Source organism: Sphaerodactylus townsendi, linkage group LG06 (genome assembly GCF_021028975.2).
Source record: "Sphaerodactylus townsendi isolate TG3544 linkage group LG06, MPM_Stown_v2.3, whole genome shotgun sequence".
In the NCBI taxonomy this organism is placed as follows: Eukaryota; Metazoa; Chordata; class Lepidosauria; order Squamata; family Sphaerodactylidae; genus Sphaerodactylus; species Sphaerodactylus townsendi.
This window is the reverse complement of record NC_059430.1, coordinates 92,603,938-92,623,853: the sequence shown is the minus strand read 5'-3', so window position 1 is coordinate 92,623,853 and position 19,916 is coordinate 92,603,938. Positions and strand designations below refer to the sequence as shown.

At 40.5% G+C, this 19,916-nt stretch overlaps 1 protein-coding gene across 7 annotated transcripts in view; it reads left to right on the top strand.

Annotated features, from left to right (window-relative positions):
- INTS13 (integrator complex subunit 13) overlaps positions 1-19,916 on the top strand; it is a 31,336-nt gene that overhangs the window by 318 nt on the left and 11,102 nt on the right. Inside the window, exons 1-11 of one of the 7 annotated variants that reach the window (XM_048499470.1) lie at positions 135-270; positions 2,364-2,595; positions 5,013-5,087; positions 7,805-8,007; positions 9,592-9,672; positions 10,818-10,908; positions 11,538-11,666; positions 11,807-11,830; positions 13,330-13,414; positions 16,201-16,290; positions 19,287-19,376. In XM_048499470.1, the coding sequence (XP_048355427.1) occupies positions 2,371-2,595; positions 5,013-5,087; positions 7,805-8,007; positions 9,592-9,672; positions 10,818-10,908; positions 11,538-11,666; positions 11,807-11,830; positions 13,330-13,414; positions 16,201-16,290; positions 19,287-19,376 (1,093 nt within the window). In that variant the 5' untranslated portion in view covers positions 135-270; positions 2,364-2,370. The other 6 variants (XM_048499469.1, XM_048499472.1, XM_048499471.1 and 3 more) reach the window with 6 other exon arrangements.

Genomic DNA, 19,916 nt, shown 5'->3' with positions numbered 1-19,916 from the left:
GCTGGAGGGAGTATCATGTCCAAATATCGCGAGATATCAGTTTCCTTTTTTTTGCTTTGAAGGTAGGAGAGGATCCGACCCATTTTCCCATTTCACCCAATCCTCTGTCGCGTCTCGTCTATTGTCACTTGTTTCTCTTACGGGGCTCTTCCTCCCCGACAGCTCTCGCGATGTTTCCTTGAGGCTGGTTCTGTGCCGGGCGTGAGGAGGCGCTGGATGAGAGAGAGGCGAGGGGGCGGCGGTGTTTTTGGCCACTCTCTCGCACGGAGGGTGGGTGAAGCGAGACAAGCCTTTCCGGGGGTGGGGGAGGAAGAGGCCCGCGCCGTTTCCGCAGCAATTTCCCGCAGCCGCGCCGGGAGTGCGGCTGATGACGGGAACCGCTTCCTGAGAGGAGAGACGGGCTACAGTAAGAGACTTTCCGTGCGCCCCACCAGGCCTCCAAAATACTCTTCGGAGTGACAAATCACCACAAAGCGCCCCCCCCCCCCGACATTCTTGTGGCCATCCTTTTCCTCCACTCCATTATTTCCCCCGAGCCTCATAGAAGCTTCTTGCCAACTATTGTGCTCGGGGCGTGAGGGAATCTTTCATTTTAATTTCCTGTAACTTTTGGTGCAAGTACATATCTGTCAGTATCCTCACGATTCAGCAGAGGCCCAGGAAACAGGTACAGAAAACTAACGAAGATAGAAGTTGGCCCCATTAAACCGTAAGGAAAATATGCGCTGTAGAAAAAGTGCACCAACCCCCCTGGCTCCACGGAACAGGCAGTGTTTTCTTGAACAGCATTTTTCTGCGTGCAAGAAACATGCAACTGGAGAATATCCATAGGTTAATGGTAGAATATTAACCAACGTTTACCTACCAAGGTTTCATCTTTGTCATCTCCAGTTAAAAGAGTCAGGTAGCATGTGATGTGAAAGATTTATACATAAGAACCTGCAGTGCAGCTGCCAGTCTAACCAGGCAGTAGTAACCCTGATATATGAATGATCTGCTTCTGTATAAGACAGTAACATGTGAGTGTTCATGTTTTTACAAGAGTGACAACTCACCTGTTCAGGTCCGTCTGCATGTTCTTGCATTGTTGATACAGGAAGATCTTCATGGAACAGAGTGATTAAAGCAGTTTACTGATGCCTTTTGGCATGAAGGGATGAAGAAGTGATATGAAAAAATGTGCAAAGGAAAGGGGCAAGGAACACTGTTTTTAAACATTTTTTTTGAACTAGGGAGATCTGCTTGAGCGTGGTTGATACAAAAGACAAATCAAGTAATTTTACAAAGGGAAATCATAAAATTACTTTGTCTTTTTTTGGTGCATAAAAAGAAGATTGTCATTATAGGACAGTGCTAACATTTTCAGAAATGAGCAGAAGAGGACTCTGGATAAATGAGTTAATTAGGAGCTGTTGATCAGTCCATTAGAAGAAGACTAACATTTTTAAAATGTTCACTATGATTCACTACTTTGGTGTAGTAGTGTGGAACCATGGGGATGAATATGCTGCATCCCCACATATTGCTAATTTTCTGCCCCAAGCATGGAGAAAATAATCTGGACATGGGAAGCATTGTAATCCTTCCATTATGTATGGTTGGTTATTTTATCAATGTTATAATTAAGAAGACTGAAACTGTGCAGGGATGGAGGGTAAGTGAACACCCTGCCATAGCTACCTGTCACATTTTAGATAGCAAAGGCACAAGTAACAGACTCAAAATAAAATCTCAAGTTCCAGAAAGGTTTATATAGGAGAAGGCAGTCCTAGAAATACCCTGAACCCAGACCATTACGGGCTTTAAGGGTCAGTGACAGCATTTTGAACTGTCAGCTAGTGAAGATATTACAGGAATAGCATTGGTATTCCCCACAAGTAACACCAACAGAGTTGTTAAGAAGCCATTTGGTTTTATCATTCTCTGAGGAAAACTGTCTTCTCAGCAGTGGATGGAATATGCTGTGTTTGCTTTTCTCATTCTGTTTTGTTCAGTTTCTAGGTTTTGTCTTTAGTTTATTGTGTTTTCAGACTATTGTGGTGAAATGTATTTGTAAGCCACCCTGGAGTGTACTGCAAGAAGCAAGTGTTTTAGTCAAAAAATAAACAATGAAGCTCAACACACCTGTTTGATACTTTGGAAACTTTAAGATATTACAGACTATTTATAGTTTCTCTTAGTATGTATATTTAATACATGTGACTTTACAGCAGTGAAAATGATTTAGATCGTGTATATTTACAAACTATCATGTGAATAATCTTAAATATGTAAATTGAAGGATGATTTTCTAATTCATTTAGTAGTAGTCAATTTTTAAAATTTGTATAGTAGATTCCTATTTTGGCATTTATTTATTGCAGAAAGAAAATGAAACTTTTTTCAGAGTCTCACAAAACCGTGTTTGTGGTGGATCACTGTCCATATATGGCAGAATCTTGCAAACAGCATGTTGAATTTGATATGTTAGTAAAGAATCGGACACAAGGAATCATACCTCTTGCACCTATATCAAGATCGCTATGGACCTGTTCAGTGGAGTCATCCATGGAATACTGCAGAATAATGTATGATATATTTCCTTTTCAAAAGCTAGTAAGTAACTGTTAATTATATTTTGTAGTTATGGGGATTATGTGTTCTCCATTTTGTAGCTGTAATTTTGTAGTTGTACAGTTGTTTGTTCTTTACAGTGCCATCCTAAGCAGATCTATTCAGTAGGGATTACTCCCAGGATTTTTGCAAGAAAAGATTGCATCTCTTTGCTGGTGGTTGTTTTGTGGCAAAAGACATGGAGCTTGTGAAGAAATAGGAGCTATGGGTGAGGTGGGCAAAGAGATTATGAGGGTATGGAAATAGGGGCCCCACTATGAAGAACTGGTATTATTCTGAACTAAGTCCCTTGAATGCCCACTAGAGTTATCTTTCACAAATGTGATTTAGCAGAAATATGCAACACTTTAATTTTTAAAATATTAGTATGTCTAGAAAAGTACTTTTTTAAACCAAGGTGTTGGGCTAGGTTCCCTATATTCCCACTGGAAGATGACATCTTCTGCAAGAGGCTTTTTTTGCTAGCAGATGAGTCTCTTGAGTGAGGGAAACACAACCCCATTAATTAAACAGATCAGTGTGAGGCAGCCCTAGAACTTTCAAAACCTTCTGACGTTCAATTAAGACAGAGTCCAGTCTTATGCAGAGTTAGTGCAGTCTAAGCCTTTTGAAAACGGGGAGGAGTCATGGTTCAGTAGTGGAAAATCTACTTGGCATGTCGAAAGTTCCAGGTTCAACTCCAGGTATCACCAGTTAAAAGGATCACCTCCAGGTAATGCATAATGTGAAATCCTTATGGCTGAGATCCTGTGTAGCTCCACTGCCAAGTGGATAACTGTTTTTTGTATGCCTATGGCCATAGACCTGGGGGGAATTTAGTGCATACAGATACAGTTACCACTGATATTAATAGGGCTGCATGCAGTTATGTTTTCCGCTGTGTGCATAAACCTTCATATCTATTCTGAGTCACATTCTGAGCTTGCTACCTGAAGGAGTGACTCAGATTCTCATACACTTATGACATGTAGTTGACACAAGAGAAGCTAAGCTGTAAGTTGCATCTGCCAGTATTATAAAAATCTGTCCCAAATGTTCTAATATAAATATCTCCAATTCATTTTGCCTTTGTGTTCCAGTTTACCCCATAATAGGGCTATAATTCCCTGGACATGTCTTAAGAATGTTAATCACATGTTCAGCTAATGTTACTGTAACAGACAGGAGGCTGTGCTGTCCCTGATAGCCACTCAGCCATTTAATCCCTGAGCCAATGGGAGTGCTACTTCACCATCCAATCTCTTTTCAAATATAGGTGGGGGGTGGATAGAAGGTTAGAGAAAGAGAACAAAACCAGTGGTTTTGTAAGTTGAGGGCTGTCTGAAGAAGAGTGCAGAGAATTAAAGGAGGGAATTGTCTCAGGAATTGGGCAGACAATTTTGCATGTAGCTCTGCCAGGTAGCATGGCAGGGTGGTTTAACTCTACCTTTAGGAGAGGTCAGAGTTGTGAGGCCTGTCTCTGGTTATGAGCAGTCCTGGTAATTTCAAGTTTTAAAGATAATTCACCACATAACCTGTACATAAACAAATCTTTCTTGTTTTATTTAACCTGTTACTTCGGTGATTCCAATACTCTTCATGCTCAATATAAAACTTAGCTTACAGCAACAAACTCTTTACATTTGCTGCTGTAATAATGTCTTGTAGCTGAGGAGAAGGATCATATCTCAGAAACCAATCAGATCCCCCTGATTCATCAGACAGGCAGTGTGGGTCCCCTCAATTTCAAGAAAGGGCATGTGACAAATTGACATTAGTGATGGCATATAGACCAAAAATATCACAAGCTTGTGCCCATAGTGGTGAAATATGAAGACACAAAATATTGTTAGGTGAAAGTTGTCAAGATCTCTTCTAAGGGAGTAAAAGCATTTGAGGGGGCTGAAATTGAGTTGGTGGCTATGGGGGGTTAGCACAGAAGCTGAGGATTTTATGATCTGGAAAATAGCTTGATATGACTAGGTTAGAGAGAAAGGTCTGAGACATTCAGATTAAGAGAGCTCATGAAAGGGAAAGGGAATTGAGAAAGAGAAGCAGAAAGAGTTGCAGTTGGCCAGAATTGCATACTAGAAGGCAGCATGAAATCAAATCAAATACAGTAGAAATGGAAGAATTACACTTAAATGCTGAGTTAGAAAATATTGGGCTAGGTGGTAAAGCCTGTGTCAAAAGAAATTTCCCACATTCTGGAAAGGAGGAAATACTGATGCTTTTTTGTTAGCTTTGGAAAAACTTGTAAAGATTTTCAAATGGTTGTTTCACCTCTCAGGGCAAGGACGGCCTCCTGTCCCTCACAATTGCATATTCATAACGTTGTGAAAATATAGATTTGTTGTTAATGTATCAAGATTTTTAAAAATGTAAAGCGCTCTCTAAAACTATTTATTGTAAACTTTCAGGTGAACTTCATTGTAAGCGATTCTGTACCTCAAGTTTTAAACTCTTGGAACCAAGAAGATCAAAATTTACAGGAGGTACATTTTTTAAAAAAAATTATTTATAAAGCTGTCTTACATTTGTAACACAGTAGAAAAATCTGGTTTCCTAATGTTGATGGAAAATGAGACTCAACAGTATGATGCCTTTGTTCTTTGTGAAATGGTCTGTTGTAAAAACAAAGTTAGTTTTTGGAATCCAGAGTATTCAAAATTTGAAAGAAACCTCACAAATATTCACGATATGAGCATCTTCTTTGTATTCCTGCATTCAGCTCTTTCTGTAAACCATGTAGGATTTAGGAAGCAGGACTACAATTGCAAGTATATTTACTAGGGACTTGAGCTCACTGGAACTTCTGAATAGAGATGCTTAGAATTGCACTGAGAAAGTCCTCTATCGGCAGAGATATAAAATGTCTGGAAATGTTGAAGCCATATACCAGTATGTTGAAGCCATATGTTGAAGCCATATACCAGTATGTTGAAGCCAAATGTTGAAGCCATATACCAGCATGCTGATGACACTCAGCTCATTCTGTTGATGGAGGGGGAGCGGCCGTCGCCCCTGCAGCTCTGCAGCATTGTTTGGAGGCGGTCGCTGGTTGGTTGCGACAGAGCAGGTTAAAACTAAACCCATCGAAGACGGAGATCCTCTGGCTAGGGCGCGAGGGGGAGGTTGGGGATTTTCAGCCGCCGGTGTGGGAGGGGGCCTCATTGGCACCGGCCCCCTCCGTTCGCAGCCTGGGGGTCCACCTGGATTCGTCTCTTTCAATGGAGACCCAGGTGGCCCATACAACCCGGGTTGCGTTTTTCCACCTCCGTCAGGCCCGACGGCTGGCCCCCTTCCTCTCCCAAGCGGACCTGGCCACTGTGATCCACGCAACGGTCACCTCCAGGCTAGACTATTGTAATTCGCTCTACGCCTGCCCTTGCGCCTGATTCGGAAGTTAAAGCTGGTCCAGCATGCGGCGGCGCGTTTACTTACAGGAGGTGCCTACCGTGACCATATTCAGCCTGTACTCCGCCAGCTGCACTGGCTTCCAGTGGAATTCCGAATCATCCACAAGGTATGGGTGTTAACCTTTAAGGCCTTGCGCGGCTTGGGACCCTCGTACCTGCGGGACCGCCTTACCCCATATGTCCCTACACGGCCTCTGCGTTCAGCAGAGGCCAATTTGCTGGTGGTTCCCAGCCCCTCAATGACACGGCTGGCCTCCACCCGGGCCAGGGCTTTTACGGCCCTGGCCCCTGCCTGGTGGAACACTCTTCCTCCAGCTGTCCGGGCCTGGTGGAACACTCTTCCTCCAGCTGTCCGGGCTGTCTTGGAGAGTTCCGCAGGGCCTGTAAGACTGAGTTGTTCCACCGGGCTTTGGGGGAGGCCAGCCGTTGAGGGTGAGCGCCCTCTTTGTCTTTCCCTTTTAACATCTTGGGAGCTGTAATTAGATCTACCGCCCCCTCTTTGGGAGGGGTTTTTATTGATAGTTTTAAATTTTGGACGCCAAGTGGAATGCTGTAGTTTCATGTTTTAAATATGTATATTTATATTGATTATTTATTGTTATTATTGTTCTGGAATATTATTTTGTTGTTCACCGCCCAAAGCCCTCAGGGGATGGGGTGGTATACAAATGTAATTATAAATAAAAATAAATAAATAAAAATATACAGCTGCTAACAAAAATTTCCACCTATTTCCTCTTCTCTGCTGCACGCCTCTCCCTGCCCCCAGTCTCTCAGCGTCTCAGTTCCTTAGTAGTGGAGTTTTGTGGAGATAAGTGGGCTGTAGTGTGCAAAAATTTCCATTGTACTAATGGAAAATATAGTGTGGATCCAACCGTGTATTATGTCTAGATCCAACCCTGTATTTACCCTTCTTGGGAAGAAGATAGAAAACGTGATTACAAAGACACTCCAGGCTAATCTGTATAACTCATGCACCCTAAGCCTCTTTTGGTCTAGTTTCAGGCAAGAGTATAGGCTAGAGATGGCACAGATGACTTCCATCTAAATGAAGACGAGGGCTGTGCCTGTCTTTTGTTCTTGTTAGACTTGCCAGTGGCCTTTCATGTGATGGATGATAACATCCTGTTGAGACATTCTGATGTTAAGTCAAGTGGAAATATTTGGATGGGATACCTCCAGGGAATACTACGGGCGTGATGTGGGGGCAGGCAATGGCAAGCCATCTCTGAGTGTCCCTTGTCTTGAAAACCCTATGAGGTCTCCATAAGTCAGCTGTGACTGGATGGCACAAAAAATGGGGAGGGTTGGTGTTAGGGACCAGTTTCCTGGTGTGGGATCTGCCCTGTGGAATTTCACATGGTTCAGTCCTATCCCCTGCAGTGTTCAATCTTTATGTAAAGCCCATAGGAAAAATCATCTGTAATTTTTGAATAGCAACAACAACAAGCCTACTGAAACTCACTGACTCAGTTGAGAGCCTAGGGGTAATACTAGAGTCAGATTTATTGCTGGAGAAACAAGCTTGTGCTGCTCTAACCACTACACCACATTGGCTGAAAGGGAAATATTTTTGCAGAGTGATATCATTTATCTGCCTCCTTGAAATATTTCTGTTACATATAATTGATATGTTGCAACATGTTAAAGTCACATGTGTGTAGTAGAAAGTCTGGAGTTTTCTTCTTCCCTGCTTTTTGTATGTGGAATAATTTCTAAATGAAACATATGTCTCTAATAAATAGTAAGAACCAAGATGACAACTTAACAAAGCATCTTTATTTCTCCACCAGTTAATGGCTGCTTTAGCGGCTGTTGGCCCTCCCAATCCTCGAGCAGACCCTGAATGCTGCAGTATACTTCATGGCTTGGGAGCAGCAGTGCAAGCTCTCTGCAAAATTACTGAATATCAACATGAGGCTAGAACTATGTTAATGGAGAATGCTGAACGTGTCGGCAACAGAGGACGGATAATCTGTATTACTAACGCAAAGAGGTATTTTGTGCACATTTGCTATTAATGTACTGATTGTATAACAGAGTAAAACCATCGCTAGGGTTTTATTGAGTAGTGAAACATTCTTGGCCCTTGTGCAGTGTGGGCCAATGGCATGTGTAGGAGGGCAGAGGGGGCAGACAACCTAGGTTCAGGTGCCACTTTCAAGAGTTGTGTGTGGGGTGCATTCAGCTGGCACCCACCCCCTCCCCACAGGAGAAGCAGGGCCCAGTGGGGCAGCCACTGTAGCAAGGTGCCTTGTAGCAAGGTGCCCTCCCACTTGGTCCAGCAGCAGCCCACCCATCCCTCACTCCCAGAAGCAAGCAGGGCCTGGGAAGCAGGGGGGAGGGCAGCAGCGGCAGAAAGACATAGTCTTCCGTGTCACTCCCCATCCTGCTCACCAAACCTGCTCTCTTGCCTACCACCTGGGCTGCCCAGCCCGCCCCACTCGGAGAGGTAGACGAGAGGGGAGGGCGCACTTTCAGTACTTGCCCTTGGCACCAATTACTGAAGGTATGCCACTTGTGTTGGCATTCCTTGTTGCCTGTCTCCCAAGGTGAATTGTGTGCAGATGATTTTAAAGTTTGGGAAACAGTATACTCTTAGTGCGCTTTGCAAATGCATGTGCTGTCCCTGCTCCTATTGTAGTTCACCTCATAGAATAGGAAAGTACAGTTTCATTCTATATCATTTTGCAACATAACAGTTGAAGAATTTAATTTAATTTAATACGTCTTCATTGGCATGCGTAACAAAACAGTATAAAATACAGTTAGGAATAATAAAATAAAACTTCACAATGGATCATGAGTTCAATTTACAGACCTCAGCAAGGAACTTTGCCACTGCGAGATAAAATCATTGCAGTTTAAAAGCATAGCTACTTTATCTAGCTCTGTGTAGGTTTTCATAGGGTCAATAACCTGTGATAACAAGCTGGATCTTAATTTCTGATAAAATGGGCAGTGGAGGAGAATGTGCAGGATGGAATCCAGCTGCCCTGGGCTGCAGGAGCAAAGCCTTTTATCACTCGGTAGACCCTTGAGTCTTCCTCTATGGAGCGGGGATGGCATAATGTTAAATCTAGCCAGCATGTAGGCTCTCCTGTATGTGGGGTTGGTAAGGACTGCCATATAGTAGGCTAGGTTTCCCTGTACAAATGGGATCGCCACGTTCATTGGTGAGCAAGATTTATTGGCCAAACTCTGTAATTGTTGGTAATCCATCTCTAGTAGCCGCTCCTTAATGAGGGCAAATGTCTCGGTGAAGGTTAGCATGTTCAAGGAGTCACTATCGTAGCCCAATTCCCCAATCTTTGTTAGAACTGTTGTACACCATTTAGAGTGGTGGAGTTTGCTCAAGGTGCACAGTTGAAGAATATGAAAAGGATTACAGACTGCAAGCCTTATTGGAAGTAATCAGTCCTGATTTTGAGCTGCAACTGAATCAAGCCCTCTCTTATTTTTTTTTTGTGATCCTTCTTGTATCTTTGAATCACTGTGGCTGGTGGGAAAGGTGCAGTGTAAGAATTTTAATATTGTAAAAATAGTTATTTTTTATTAAAAAGCATTTTTTTCTTTCCAGTGACAGCCATGTACGAATGCTTGAAGAGTGTGTCCAAGAAACAATACACGAGCATAACAAACTCGCAGCTAATTCAGATCAGTAAGTGTGTGCCTCAGTTATTCTGTAACTGGTTCCTTTTATTTGAATGTATCATTTTTATTAAATGCAAGAGGGAGACATGCTAGTGAAGGGGAAATCTCATTCCTGCCAATGGTCCCCCCTTCTCCCTTTCATCTCTTCCCAATCCTCCTGTTGCTGCTTCCTCAACCTCAACTCTTTCACCAGCATCAGCGCTACTGGTGTCTCCCCAGCACTCCTGTTGCTGCTGACATCTTTTTTCCTACCATGTTTTCTTTCTTTCCATGTTGTCTCTTCTTACATTTTTTTCATTGGGTTTTGGTACCTCCGTGTATGCTTTTGCTGGGCAGATCCATAAAGCCAGTTGTGATCTCGTAATCTTTTTATAGTTAAAAATGGAAGAAAGTTAACCTTGCCCCATTATGCAGATTTTTGGATCTGTATGTTGAAGCCTGGTTCAGAATTAGGTACATGATGTACTTGGGTTTTTAATGTTTGATAGGAGAGGGTAAAAGGTGGACTTGATGCAATTTCAGGCTGGTTCAGTTAGCAATATTTATCCCCATTTTTTAATTTAGCACATTTTTACTTCACCCTTCTTTTAAGGAACTCAGGGGCATGACTGTGGTTCTCCCCTCCTCCATTTTATCTTCTCTGCAACCATGTGAAATAGGTCAGGCTGAGTGTGTTTGTCCCTGGCTTAAAGTGACTTAGCAAGTTTCCATGACAGAGTAGTGATGTGAAACAAGCCTTCCCAGATCCTTTTGCACAAATCTGGTGCGCCATTTGTGTTACGCATGCGCAAACGGTGTACCTCGGACTACGTCGATTTCGGTTTTCGTTGCGTGATTCTGAACGAATCACGGATGAAAACCAAGGTTCCACTGTACTTGGAGGGAAGAGGGAGAGGAGGGGCATGCAGGACCAAATCTCATTAATTTAGCTTTGATAGTGCATCTTAATTCATTCCTTAATTTTGAAAATTTGTCATCTTACAACTGCATACAGTTGTCCTGTTATGTTTCAAGTAAACATTTTGCTGTAAAATACAGTTGGTGCTTCTGTCCAATTCTAACAAATTAAAAATTTTGATTAGTTAATTTATTGGATATGTGTTTATTATATAATTGTTGCTATATTTGTCTTTGTAACTGGGCTTTTTTCAGCCTTATGCAGATCCAAAAATGTGAACTGGTCTTAATTCACACTTTTCCTGTCGGTGAAGACAATCTTGTTTCGGAATGTCTTAAGAAAGAGGTGAGGTTGTTACATTTTTGTCTAGCCTAATGTGACTTCAGAATGTTATATAAATATACACATATCTGAGAACTAAACAACTATTCAGTGAGAAAATGCTACTGTCACAGTAGAAGAGGGGAAATTATGTCCAATATTATGAGATATTTGGTTGGATCCAACTGATTTTTCAGTTGGTGAACAAGGGAGAAGAGAGTCCTCTATTATGGCTGAAAAGTCAGTGCTGATATCATGGGACAAAGTCACGTGGGGCAGAGGCTGTAGTAAGGCAGGAAATAAAATGAAATTGAGTGAATATGTGCTGGATGAAGATTGCACCGTTGGCAGAATAAATTGATGAATTCAATCCCATACTTTGATGCCATTGGAGAACTTTCTTAGGCTAAAGCATCTGGTTGCCCAAATGATTTTTTGAGAGTCATAGTATAGAGTAAGTGGTGTATGTCTGGATGTATGCCCACTGGAAGGGGACATGGTTGTATAAAGAATGTTGTAGCCATGAAATGTTATCCACCATTACTACCCCAATAATACTGCTTTGAAAGGTGACTTAGTCTTGCTATTTATTATGCCATAATTGCTACTACTGAGTATTCTGTTTGTGTGTGTGTGTTTCTTCTTCCTCTAAGCTCTCTCCTGTCTTAACCAGCGAAGTGCACAGTGTTCGAGCTGGACGGCACCTGGCCACTAGACTGAATCTTTTAGTGCAACAACATTTTGATTTGGCTTCAACCACTATTACTAACATCCCTATGAAGGTACGGTTGTATCAACAGCTTGGTGCTGATATACTTGCACTATTTCTCTTAAATTTGTTGAATGGTTTTAATATTTACTTTAATGGATTTTTTTACATTTCCCCCCTCTCCATGTCATATTTCTTTTCTGTTTTTATTAGCCCACATTCAGTGTCTGTGACCAGGTTAGTAAATTTTATGAAGGAGAAAAAAGGATCACAGAACAAATGGCCATATTGACTTCCCAGCAATTTAGAGTCAATTATGAAAGCATTATTTGTTTTCCTTGTTTTGAGTAGATATAACCTTGTTTATTCAAATTACTTTGTCTGTGATTCTTTTGTTTTTATACTTGTCTTAGAAATTTCTGCCCCCTTGTGTATTTTAGTGGCATAGTGAGCCTTTCATTCTTTGTGTCATTTCCATACCCTGCCAACATAAAAGGTGTTTGTAACAAGTAGAAACCAATATTCAGGGAGGTAAAACTGATTTCTCCAAGAGATTTAAGAAGAGGGATACAACCCTGCTGAGAAATATCAAAATGTGGCTTTATCTATTTATATATACTATTTATTAATAAATTGATTTTTCCTTTATTGTTTTTATCACTCTGATGCCCAGCAGAGAAATCAGACATGATTATTTATTCTTAAGGTTTAGTGACTAGAATGTTAGAATGAAAGAAGAGCATTTTTATTATCTAGTGTAAAAAAGAAAGAATGCACAAAAGGACAACTGTAATAATGTTAATACCCAGTGGCCTTTGCTAAGCAGTACTTGTACTGCCTGGATTTACTGTTGTGTTTTAATGTGCTCTGTCCATTTCAATCTAACTGGAATGGGCCAGTGCATATAACCTCTTAGGCTTGCAAATACCTTGTTTGCAACTTACTGACCTGTGTGTTGCTGGTCTGCTCTTTCTTCTTGCCGTTGTTCTTTCTAGTAGTAGTGTGTATGTTGGGCTCCCTGTGCATTATTCATTGAAAACAAATTCCTAACGGTGAATTTTTTGCTATCTACCATACATGATGTTTGCTAGTCTGCCACAGCTATTTAAAGATGCTGTTTCCTTTTGCTTTTACCCTTGCACATACAGTTTGATCCACAGTAGCTGCTAGTCTTCAGCTGTGGCAGTCAGATAAAACTGTGTGTGGTTTCTCTTGTTAACCTAAAGGAACAGAGAGAAATTCCCCCCAAATGAAAAAAATGGCTATGCTGGCTACTGATGGTGTTGTAGTTCTAATTAACATTTGCTGCTTAGAAAATGAACAAGCTTCTCTAATGGATAACCTGTCTCTGAATGGAAGTGGATGCTGGTTGTGTTTTTGCATTCCAAATAAATTATACGTATAGAAATGAGAAAAGGCAAGACTAGAGATTTCTTTATGAAGCTCTCTTTATAGGTGTGTGTACGGCTTGAAACCTACCTACACTTTCCTTGAGAGTAAACCCTATTGAATCTAAGTAAGACTTAATTCTCAGCCAAGATGCATAGGATCGCTCTGCATATGAGTATAAACTACTGCATCTTTAAGTAGGTTAGTGAGCAAACGAGTTTCCTCAGCATTCCAACCTGTTGATGTTGTCTGATCTTGGAGCATTCCCCCCCATCCCCTTTGGCTTCTTTATTCAAAGTTTGTTTTAAAAAACAGTTTGTTTATATGTTGTACTTTTTCTTTAAAAGGAGGAACAGCATGCCAATACATCTGCCAATTATGACGTGGAACTGCTTCATCACAAGGAAGCACATGTAGACTTCTTAAAAAGTGGTAAGACAGAATTGTAATGTCTTAGATTAGGATGACATTCTTATTGTGTGTGTGTGTTATAAGTGCTGTCAAGTCACTTCTGATTCATGGTGGCCTTATGAATTAATAACCTCCAGAACACCCTGTTGTTAACAGCCTTCCGTAGGGCTTGTGAACTGAAGACTGTGACTTCCTTGATTGATTCAGTGCATCTCATTTTGATCTTCCTCATTTCCTAGCATTATTGTTGTCTTGTTCAGTGACTTGCATCTTCTCAGAATATAATCAAAGCACAATAGCTTCATTTTAGCTGCTAGGAAGAGTTCAGCCTTGATTTGATCTAGAACTCACTTATTTGGCAGTCCGCAGTATCTATAAAACTCGCCTCCATTACCACATTTCAAATTAATCAACTTTATTCTGTCAGCTTTCCTCACTGTCCAGCTTTCACACCTGTACATAGTAATGAGGAATGTTGTGGTATGAATTTTCTTGATTTTGGTTAACCGCAACACATCCTTACACTTGATATTTTTAAATTCCTTCATGGCTGCCCTTTCCAGTTTTATAGCTTCATCCAAATCTGGAGGCAGCAGGCTACCCCGCCACCTCCAAAAGGCAAGCATAAGTCTGAGGGCCGATGCACCATACTACCTTCTCTCAATCTGGGGAGGGAGCCAACTAAAGTTGACTCCACCCCTGGGAACACCAGACTTCTAGGTTCTGTGGCGACAGAGCTGTGTGGCTGCTGACATGTTTCCCCCTACCCTGGGGTAAGCACCCTGGGGAATTCCAATGTGCAGACACAAGGGCGCACCACTCCCTCAAGCCCTTTTGCCCCCCCCCCCCCTTTGGATGGAGCTCTTGCTCTGATTTCTTGGTAGCAGTCTATTTGGTTGATTGCGCCAATGAATAGAAAATCTTGAACAATTTCAATTTCTTCGTCAGTAACCTTAAAGTTGTGTAATCCCTCAGTCGTCATTACTTTTGCCTTCTTGATGTTCAGCTGTAATCCTGTTCTGGCACTTTCTGCTTTAACCTTCATCAGTAATTGTTTCAATTTTTCCCTATTTATTGCCAGTAATGTGGAGTCATCTGTATATCTCAATCTATTAGTGTTTTTTCTGCCAGTTTGTACTTCACCTTCATCTAAATCAATTTCAACTTCCCTTGTGACATTTTCTGCATATAGATTAAAGTGATAGAGAGATGAAATATGTCACTGTGTAACACCATTGCTAGTCGGAACCATTCTGTTTCTCCATATTCTGTCCTAACCGTAGCATCTTGTCCAAAGTATAGATTTTGTTATCAAAGCAATCAGAATGTGTGGCAGACCCATTTCTTTTAAAACCAGCTGTAGCTTTTTTATGGTCCGCACATATGGTATTTCTTGTCCCATATATGGTAACAGTCTTTGTTGTAAGATTTTGAGCATCACTTTACTTGTGTGAGAAACTAATGCAATGGTCTGATAATTGCTGCAGTCACCTTTACAGCCCTGGTCCCTGCCTGGTGGAATACTGTACTACCAGCTATCCGGGCCCTGCGGAATCTTGGAGAGTTCTGCAGGGCCTGTAAGACCGAATTGTTTCACTGGGCTTTTGGATGGGCCAGCTGCTGATGTGCACCCCTTCCCCCTCTCTACATTCTGGGCCCCTTAATATCTACGGGGGCCCTCTGCTCCCTTGTTTTGTTTCTTTCCAGCGCGGGTTTATGAAGTTTTATACTGGATGCCAATGTAATCTTGTTTAATCTGCTGTTTTAATGGGGTTTTAATGTAATTGTTTTATTGTGCTGTTCACCGCCCAGAGCCCTTCGGGGGAGGGGCGATATACAAAATCGATAATAAATAAATAAATTTTATAAATAATATACAAAATTGATAATAAATAAATAAATTGTATAAATAAATAATAAATAAATACACCGCCCTGAGCCTTTGGGGAGGGCGGTATATAAATATAAATAATAATAAAATAAAAGTTTCCTTTATATATACACATAATTGTTATGTAAAATAATGTTGTTATTATTGCAAAAATACCTTGCATATATTAAAACTGTCCTGCACTTTCATGTATAATGATGGACTGATGAAATAAAAAGGAGGATGCATTGGGAATACCAGGCAGCATCAGTTTGTAAACGGATGGCTTTTGCCTGTTCTGCTGGGACAATGGTACTCACTCTGTGGCATGTAGAAAGCTATATTCATAGTTCCCATCAAATAAAAGAGCCACATCTACATCCATTCCTAGCACGAGGCCTGCAGTTCAGGGAGACTCAAGGCTTTGCCTGTTTCTATGTCAGAATCTGTTTCAAGATGGGAACCTTCCACAAGGCCAGGGCCTTGTCCACTGTCCTGAAACATGGAACAGGGCAATAGCCACGAAACATATGAAGAAGGACAGACGTTGACCTGAAGATGATGAGTAGGTTAGGATTAAAAAAACCTGATTTTTTTAAAAAATGTTGTTTGTTCACTTTTCGTTTCCCACCTTTTTGGCTTCTCTCTCATATTCTGGTTGTTGTTGAAATCAAATTGCTATCTGGTTTTTAGATATGTTATATGTATTTAGATCATGTTTTAAAATCTGGTGTGGTATTTCTGTTTCAATGTTGGAAGCCACCCTGAGCCTGTGAAGTGAATGGCGGCATATGAAACCAATAAATGAAATTAAATGAAATAACCTTTTCCTTGATGACAGCATTGTAACTGGTGGTGTGGATGGTAGTATTCAATCCAGTTGTACTACTTTGTTTTAAGTTACTTTATGCTTTTTAAATCTAATTTGGTATTGTAGGTGATACCCATATGGGTAGCAGTAGCAAAGAAGGGACAAATAAGGAGACTGTAACTTTGAAATGGTGTACCCCAAGAACAAACAGTGTTGGTAAGTACCTATTTTGAAACTGTTTTGTGTATGTGCATAATGCTCACTATTTGATACAATTTTCTATTTCTCCCCATTATACTTCCAAGTTACCATTCATCATAGAACATACCTTGCTAACAGCTAGGAGAATTCTTCACCATGCATCTGTTTCCAGTCTGATTATCTGGTGGCTTGGCTTCATAATTTTGAGCACCTTGTATAATGTGTATAGACCTCTTAGATGGGGACAACATTTAGGAAATGGAAATATTGAAAGCATTTGTGAGGAAAAGTGGACAAGCTGTTTTTTTTCCAAAGGTTTGAGGAATGTTGAAACTGAATTTCTTGTTCACTTAACTGTATTTGATTATCAAAGCCTTTAAAGGAACGAAAGGGTGACCAAACTAAAAATGCGATGTCCATAACTTCCAAACATAGGCTGATAACAGCATGTTTTTTCCCCTTCTTTTACTATGCTTCTGATGCCCATTGCATAACAGGATCAGGAAGGCATCCAATCTCCTGGCTTTCTGCCAACTAAGCAAAACTGAATTACTTGAGAGGGGTTTTCTGCACTGGCCATAGGGTTGCATTGTACAAAATGGTTCACACACACTTATTTGGATAAATGATTAGAGACTGTGATCTATACTGCTATATTATATAAACATACTTTAAGTAGGATCCTACCATGTAATTTTTGCACTGTTTCATGTATCCTGTTATTACTTATACTGTGCGTCAGTTCTGTCTTTTAGATTTCTGATTGGTTTTAAACTTCTACAGTCCTAATGCACTGTTCATTGAATATACCATTCTGTTGATGGTACTGACTCTGAGTTATCTACTCTGAGTCCCTGTGAGAAAGGCAGACTATAAGTAAATAAATAAACAAATAAAATGACACAGAAACCTTGCATTGAGTATAACTGAATGAAAAATAGTTTTGGGGACTTCTTAACTGAAAAGGGTTCTAGAATACATTAAAATAGAGATAATTTTACATATTAGAGATAATTACAAAATAGAGATAATTTTACATATTAGTTTAAAGGAAAACATCTGAATGAAATATGTAATTAGTGAACATGAGAAAATGGAGAGGCTTGAAGTTCTTCTATGATTAGTTGCCAGGCTAATAAATTACAGTAGAAGTGCAGAAGTGTTTTCTACATTTAGGGTTTTCAATCATGTCATGTTATGTTTGTTCAGCTTGCTGCTGCTGAATAATTTGAACAGGGTTTAATGTTTGTACCACTTCTCCTTGGAAGCCGCCAACAACTACCATTGTTTTGCCTACATGCTAGTTTCACTGTTTTGCCAGGCACAGCTAGAAAGTCAGCCCAGTTGGTGAAAACTTGTACAGATCTGTCTTCCTCTGCTTTTCTGGCAGGATGTATTTGAAACTGACATTTCTCTGTATTGATCAAAAATAATACTGATTCTGTCAAAGATACCTCATGACAAGTTACATAAATTAATCTTCAAGTGCACCAAAGTTTCATTCTCCTGTCAGCTTTCCAGGCACCACAGCTAGGGCTTGACAGTCTTGATTTTTCATCAAGAGTAATCTGTGGTACATTTAATCTTTTTTGGCAAAATATCTTTCAAAACTTTGTTGCCTGGTTGTTTGGGTATGCAAAGGAAACCTGGAACGTTGGCCTGTCTTGTGTAGATCCACACTGCTGTTCATTGATAAGCCGTTATTAATTATTGAAATATATTTCTGTTTGTCTTCAGTGTAGATTCTTTTGCTTTGGCTTCCATCCTTCACACAGGAATGAGGAAATTGGCACCTGCATAGGGGATCTGCAAACCTCATTTTCATATGACTGTCATAGCAGATCTTTTCTTCACAGGATTGCTGTGAAGAAACTGTCTGTGCCCCATCTCTGTGTTCAAGAGAGATTTTTGAATATTGCCTGTTTCCAAATTCTTAATAGCCATTTTATGAAGGCTACTGCATGAAAGCACTTGTACAAACATGTTGAATCACTGCACAACTGATGTAGTATTGATTTCATATTCAGTTCAGCTATAGTGGTTTCATTTTACATAATTTTGTAATCAGTCGCAGTCTTGAAAAGGCCCCTCATTTGACTTATAGTGCATATCCTGAGGTTGTGTGATCGCTATACATTTGTGGTTTACATAATCCCTTATTTGCCTATTGAATTAGTTACCCTAGACCAGGGCTCCCCAACTATCTTGAACCTATGGGCACTTTTGGAATTGGGTAGAAGTGTAGTAGGCACCACCACAAAATAGCTGCTGCTGGGAGGCCAACATCAAAATGCTTGCCATGAAAGAGCAATCACAAAGTGTTGGGAGATGCCTAGCCCAGCATCTTCCAGTGATGGGAGCAACTATTTCCAAATGGGTGTTTCTTACAGACCCAAAGTTGATGCCTGCTGAGCTTTTCTGAAGTATCTTCTGCTGCAGTGAAATAGAGGAAAGCTAAGATAGGCCTAACTGACTAAATCTAATGGCATATTTTAAAGCAGTGGTTCTCAACCTGTGGGTCGCAACCCCTTCTGGGGGTCAAACGACCCTTTCACAGGGGTCGCCTAAGACTCTTTGCATCTGTGTTCTCCATCTGTAAAATGGATAAATGTTAGGGTTGGGGGTCACCACAACATGAGGAACTGTATTAATTAATCATGATGGCAAAGAGAACATGAATAGGAAACTGACCGCAAAACCTGACTTAAAGAATACATTCAAATTATCAGTGTAAATGTTTTGGAATGTCTCTCACTTTCTCTATGGTTAAACTGAAGAGATTAAGGATATGTGTATACATGTATGCCCACACAAACACAAATCAGTTACATAATCACAGCTGAGTTTCAACATATTTTCCATTTTCAACTCATATTAACTCCAATATATATGTTGCTTAAATATAGAACCCTTGAGATATTTATTTAATTTTTCAATTGTTAGTATTATGTGTGCATTAAAATTAGGATGATATTTCTATCCTCCTAACCATTCCCTGCCTTTTTTTCCAGAGCTGCATTATTGTACAGGTGCATTCAGGATATCTCCAGTAGATGTAAATAGCCGACCTTCCTCCTGCCTTACTAACTTCCTACTTAATGGTAAATATACTTTGGGGTCAGTTCTTGACAATTTAATTGAATGTTAGTCATCAGGAACTCTTGAGCTTGAACTAGGAATGAGCATATCAAGAGGCTTCCTTGTCTCTGCCTGCCTTACTTCTGAACCCTTCTTAATTACTTTTTCTTCTAATTAGGACACCACTGTTTGCTCTCTTAAGACAAAATTTTAAAAGCTTTAAGCAGCAGATCGGTAATATAACTGTTCTAAAAATTAACTTCTGCTTTTATAGCTTACATCTTGGGAGAGAGGAAGCTAGTATCAAAGAGTGAGATATTTCTATATTGGCTCCATTCATCATGGTTTAATGGTTAGATTGTGAGGCCAGGATCTGGATGACTGTTGTTCAAATTTCCCCTCTGCCGTGGAAGTTGCTGGGTGATCTTGGGCTAGTTACACTCTCAGCCTAACCTACCTCACAGAGCTGTTGTGAAGATAAAATGGAAGAAAGGAGAACAATGTAACTTTGCTCCTCATTGGTGAGAAATGACATAAAAAAATTCAGATGTTACTATAGCTAT